Source organism: Protobothrops mucrosquamatus, unplaced genomic scaffold, assembly GCF_001527695.2.
Source record: "Protobothrops mucrosquamatus isolate PMUCROS unplaced genomic scaffold, P.Mucros_1.0 scaffold_177, whole genome shotgun sequence".
NCBI classification, from domain to species: Eukaryota; Metazoa; Chordata; class Lepidosauria; order Squamata; family Viperidae; genus Protobothrops; species Protobothrops mucrosquamatus.
The window spans coordinates 1,929,869-1,936,383 of NW_015386253.1; the positions used below are offsets into that span (position 1 = coordinate 1,929,869).

General features: G+C 33.3%; 1 protein-coding gene across 1 annotated transcript in view; it reads left to right on the forward strand.

The window, feature by feature from the left end:
* The window catches only part of ULK4 (unc-51 like kinase 4), a 173,271-nt gene that overhangs the window by 56,526 nt on the left and 110,230 nt on the right, over nt 1-6,515 (forward strand). The window contains exons 19-20 of the mRNA XM_015822838.1: nt 1,388-1,549; nt 2,924-3,106. Of these exons, the coding sequence (XP_015678324.1) occupies nt 1,388-1,549; nt 2,924-3,106 (345 nt within the window). The remainder of the gene's footprint in view (nt 1-1,387; nt 1,550-2,923; nt 3,107-6,515) is intronic.

Consider the following 6,515-nt stretch of genomic DNA (forward strand, 5'->3'; position numbering starts at 1 on the left):
CAAGCTCCGTCAGGAACCTAGTGGGGTCCATCAGTCGCCTGGGACGGAACCATCTTTGTGGTTCCGTCTCCCTGCGGCGGGGGGGAGCGGTCCGGAAATCCAGCTTCAGGAGTGAATGATCTGACCATGACAGGGGCTCAATAACTACCTCCCCCATTTCCAGATCATTCTGCCACTGGCCAGAGACAAAAATTAGATCCAGTGTGTGTCCCCCCCGTGTGAGTGGGGGCATGTACCAACTGGGTCAAGTCCAAGGCCGTCATGGAAGCCAAGAACTCCTGAGCTGCCGCCGACGCCTCGCCCACCGATGGCAGGTTGAAATCCCCCATTATTTTTAAATTAAGATTCATATTATTAATTTTTGAGTATCAAAATATTTTATAGTGAATATTTTTGTAATTTTATCTGATGTGTGGGAAGCACTGTCTGTCTCCATGGTCATGTGATCAGAATTTGGATGCTTGACAACTGGCATGTTTTTATGATGGTTGCAGTATCCTGGGATCATGTGATCATATTTTTCAATCTTCTGTCAAAGTCAGTGGGGAAGCCATATTCAGTTAACAGCCATATTGCTAACTTAACAACTGATTCACTTACCTGTGGGAAAAATGAGGTAAAAACCACTTAACAACTTGCTTAATTGTGGATGTAAGTTGGGGATTACCTGTACACACACACACACACACACACACACACACACACACACACACACACTGCACAAGATGATTGGAATCTTAAACATTAAATGTATATGAACTATACTAAATAAGAAAACCAAACTTTGCTGTTAATTAAATTATCGATCCATATACAGGATTGTTATTCATAAGTACTTGTGTAAACTAGGGCATCTGATATCTTTGCTTTAAATTAGGCATGTCAAACTCGTGACGACATGTGATGTCGCGTGACGTATTGCAACTTTTCCCCCATTGCTGGCAATGGAGTGGGTGCGGTTTCAGTATGATGCATCCGGCCCATGGGCCGGCAGTTTGACATGCCTGCTTTAAGTCATCTAGCAAAGGGGAAATTAATGAAATCTCTTCAACAGGGATTTATTTATTTCAGCTCTCCTGTTTGTTGTAAGAAGAAGAAAAAGTAACTTTTGTTTATGTTATAGTTTATTATAGTTTCCATACAGTTTTTGTAACCATTACATACTGACCAAAAGATGTATTCCTAATCCTAATATTATTTATAAGCAGAAAGTATTCTAGGGCATGGGAATATAAAGCAACTTCGTTTGTATCTGTCCTTGTAATGTAGTAGAGATAATGTCTGTCAGTGGGGATTTAGCACACATATAACTTTCTTGTTTCTTTGAGCAGTTGTTTTGACATTAATTTCTCCGCAATATGTAATAATTATTTTTCTCTTTTTTTAGGAAGAATGTGTTATAAATCATATAGCAGCAAAAATTGTTGAAAATGTATGTTCTACTATCTCTCCTCATGCTCAAGGATTTATTACTGGAGAAATTGGACTAGTATTGTGGTATCTTTTTATGCATTCCACCATAGATTCTTTGAGAATAACTGCTATTTCAGTAAGTTTTTTGTTTTTGTTAGGTCTGCAAGTTAGCCTATTTGAGGCAGTTTGGTTGAAAAGGTTTTGTCCTATGATGCACTATTTCACCCAGTTAAAGATTTTAATATACGAGACAACTTGTGCTCTTTGGGATCACTGTATCAGAGATATTTCCTTACCAGATTCCTTCCTAAAGACAGAGATTCTAATGTATTGCTTTCATTGGAAAAGTTGGGATATATTCAGAGATGTATCTGCCTTGAAAATTGCCCATGTTGAACTGTGTAGCATAGTTAAACATAAGGAGAGGAAATGTTTTCTAATATTTTGCATTATGTGATAAACTGTTATATAATATTTTTGTCATAAAATGTTTTATAAAATTTGTCAAATTTCAATTCCACATGGAAAATGAGTCCTGGACTTTGAACATATTCTGTTAAATTAACCCGTTTAAAATATTTGGTTCTTTTGTCCTAGTTAAAGGTTACAAGAATCAATATTAGCTTTATATAGATGTAATTATACAAATATGTAAATCAATGCAAAATGTATAAATCACATCAGCTAAATTTGGATATAAAATTCCTTTAGATTTAATAGGTATACCTTGCCTCAAATTGTTCATTTAATTGATATTTAACTGTAACAGAAATGCATTTTTAAAATGATTTATTTAGTATTACCATTACATTTAAGCATTTTATACCTTGATGCTTTCTATCAAATGTGTATGTGCAATGTTAGGAAGTGTATTCGTATGATTTCCTAAACAAAGGAATTTTATCATGAAGTTAAAAAAAGATACCTGCTGATTTCCCCATCAGTTTGATACAAACAACTTGTATCAGTTAACCTAACTTTGTGATACAGCTTCAAAAAGTTAATCTATGTGGCAAAGCTCTCCTACTTATGGAATAGCCTACATTTTAAAATTAAAAAATCATTTTAAAAGATATTTTGAAAGATAAAACATAGAGATCTTGTTGCTCTTTGACCTTGGTTGTTTGCTTGCAGATGTTCCATTAGCCAATCAGATAATATAATAATTGTGACTCACGATTAATGATGTTACCTAGTTGGGTAACAAAACATTGGCAAGCAAAGAACCAAACTCAAAGAGCATCAAGAATTCCGCAACTGTTCAACCCTGAACCATATATATTCCCTTATATTGAAGTTAAAATATAATAAAAATAATTAATTGGTAGGAAGCAAGATTTATTTAAAAAATTAATAGAATAATGAAAGTTATAATCTTATGCTTTTCCTCAAAAGGCTAATGGAACTATCTCATTATGCTTTTTAACTGTGGTCAACTATATTGAGAGACTTGAAGCTATGTTGAATTTATATTTATTACAGTTATTTAAACAGAATTTGTTTTATACAGGCATTGTGTAAAATTACGCGGCACTCACCTAGTATTTTCCAGAATGTTATTGAGAAGGTGGGATTAATAGCTGTGATACATTCACTTGCAACGGGAATTTGCAGAGTTCAACAGTACATGCTGACAATGTTTTCTGCTTTGTTATCATGTGGTATCCATTTGCAGAGGCTGACTCAAGAAAAGGTTTGATTTAAATTTGCTCTCTATATTGTGAAAAAGCATTTGTATGAACTTATTTGAGTAATAATTTTAAACTTTGAAACATCAAATTAATATTAAATTAACTTTTCAATTGCTAATTTCCCTATTTTGTGTTCCCAGCCTGTTATTACATGTGATTTCATTTTATTGTGTTTCTAAAATCTATTTTTTTCATTCTGTTGTTTTCTTTTCTTCCTTCCATTTTTCTCTTCATCCTCCACCAATTTCTTTCTAAGTTTGATAAATTCCATAGTATTGTCTTCTATCCATATCACAATCATTGCATAGTTAAGATTGTGGTTTCGGTTGAGTCCATTTTTTATTCATTGTTTCCACTTAGCTGCATTCAAGTTTCATTATTCCTATGGCTTTGGGGAAAATGCCCTCTTCAGTGGAACTACCATCACAATCTAATCCTTTTCTTCAGACGTCTGTACAGCTGTTTCTCTGATTTCCAGTACATGTCAGTCTTGAAAAGCACAGGTGCTTAGAGGATGAAATAGTAAAGGGAGCAATGATGAAATGTGTGTCATGATGCAAATACTCTCTCTCTTTTGTACTTGTACCATAACACAGGCACAAAAGGAAAATATTTGATGTATTAATGTCACAACACATATTGTACCATTTTAACAAAATCTTGCTTCAGACATTTGATTAGGAATAGACAATGGTTAGGTTTTCAATTGAAATTTAGTTAATGGCCTTGTTATAGTTGTTCATATTTCTCTGTGTTTCCCTTTTATCATGAATATATAACTGTTTTTTCTCAACTGATAGTCCTCAATTTACATCAATTCATTTACTGATTATTCAAAAATTACAAAGGCATTGAAAATAGAGACTTATCACTATATTTCACACTAACACAATCGTGGCAGCATCCCCATGATCATTTGATCAGAAATTGAACACTTGGCAACTGGTTCATATACATGACAGTTGAAGGTCATGTGATCATCTTTTGGGACCTTCTGACAAGCAAAGTCAATGGGGAAGCAAATTCACTTTACAGTTGTGTTAAGAACTACGGTAATTCACTTAAGAACTGTGGCAGGAAAGGTTATAAAAAGGGGCAAAACTCATTTAAAAACTGTTTTGCTTTGCAAAAGTAATTATGGTCGTAATTCAAGGACCACCTGTGTTATAGTTTTCTTTAAAGTTTTGTTTCTCATTTAAATATTTATTTCTGAATATTTTGTTAATATCTCCTTCTGATGATTTCAGATAGTCTTCGATTTACAAATTGGTCTTTAACAATTGTTCAAAGTTATGATGGCTTTGAAAATGTGCTTTGCAGTCCATAAAGCAGATCCAGTTATAAAATATCTCTCTCTCTCTCTCTCTCTCTCACACACACACACACACACACACACACACACACACACACACACACACACACACCTCCATAGTCAAGTGATCACAGTATTGGTATTTGGAATCCATTCATGCTTATGACCAGTTGTCAAGCAGCCTGTGATCATCACCATTTGCAGCGTTCTCTGCCAGCTTCCCCAGAAAGTTATGGGAAAAGTTGGCCGGGAAAGTTGCAAGCTAATGCTACGTGCTACAGAATTTCCCTCCCCTCCATGCATTGGGGTGGAAGTGGAAATTCTTCATCAGGCTTCAAAAACAAAGTTTGGATCACATTTCATCTCTCCAATGCAGTGCACAAGTTCACTCTCTCACATGGATGGGAGAGGAATTTCTACCTGAGCTGAAGAATCAAAGTAAGGATCTTGGTGTTCCCTGCCTCATTTTTTTCAGCCCAGTGCAGTGAGTTCCCATGCATGACAGGCAGCCCCTATGACTCCATCCATTTAACGACCTGCCCAGTTACTTAACAACTGCAGCTGGGAATGCCAGGATTGCAATCTTGATCAAACAGTCACTACATGAATGTCTTAGTTAACAATCATTTTGCAATTTTGGCTAAACTAGCATACATCTGAATATCATTAAAAGAGAAAACGATAACTAAAATAAGCTGAAGATAAAAAAATGAGAAGTAAAATTTGACGTAGCTTATCCCAAGAGATAGCATCAATTGTATGAGTTCCTGTTAAAAGTCAATAAATTGTATGAGCTGAAATATTGCTATTAATTAAAAATAACACTAAGATTAAAAAAATAATAATAAAGACAACTGACACACTCCTTCCGAGGCACTTAAAAGAAACAAAATGAGTTACTGACTGGATCTAAAGTTACACTTCAATTATGCTATCTTTAGAAAACATAAGCTAATTTATGTGAAATATATTAATACCCTCTTTAAAATAATATTTTCAGTAAATGTGACATTTCTATTTTACCATTCATAGAGTAAAGATAAAAGTGTAGGGAAGTAATTGTGTAGGGAAGTAATTGTGATTCTTGTAATTTAGTTAGGTTGTGATAAAGACCTTTGTTTCCTTTAATATAATAATCTCATCATTAAAGGATAAAGGATATAATCATTATTATGTATATCTTGCATTTAATTACATATAATAATGTGGGAATTAGGCAAAATTGGAAAGAATTATTCATTAATTTATATTACCATTCTCTGTAGAAATGTATCATTTAAACTAATTTTAGATAAATATTATGGTTCAAATATATTTGTAATTTGTATATTTCATGCGAATTACCATAATTTATGTAATTTGACTATATTTTTCTGATTGCATTTTGATCACAAAGTGAATTGCATATATAGGATTTTGTTATCGACTTATTAATTTTTGTAATTTGTAATCTATTTTTTATTTATATATATATATATTTTCTAATTACTTTTCATATTATCAGTAAATTGGATCTTCCTAAGAATGGTCTTAGTTTGTCACAATACAGGAAACAGCTCAAAAATTACATTTTCTCGTATCCTGAAAGAAAAACACATTAAGAGGCATTTGTTCAAAGTACAGCAGACTTGGACAATTCCATAAACTTGATACATCTCTCTTAAAATATCTTTGTAAATATATTTTTGATTAGTTTAGTTATTGCTGAGGTATCCAGATTGGGGGGCGGTGAGGAAAAGTAAATTATAAAACCAAGATCTGTCCCTTTCATATATAGCTCATAGAGCTTATTTTGATTACATTTATATTCTGCCCTTTGGAGGGGAAATAAAGATAGCATATATAGGAATCTACCATTTGATCCTCTCAAAACCTAGTATATTGAGAGAAGGTGACTGAGAATTTATTTATTTATTTATTTATTTATTTATTGAATTTATATCCCGCCCTTCTCCTTGCGGACTCAGGGCGGCTGACAATCAGTTAAAAAATACATCAATAACAATTACAAAATTAAAATTAGTTAAAAAGAAATATTTAAATGTTGTCTAATTAAAATATGATTAAAAACCCCTCTAAAAATTGCCCTAGGCCAGTCC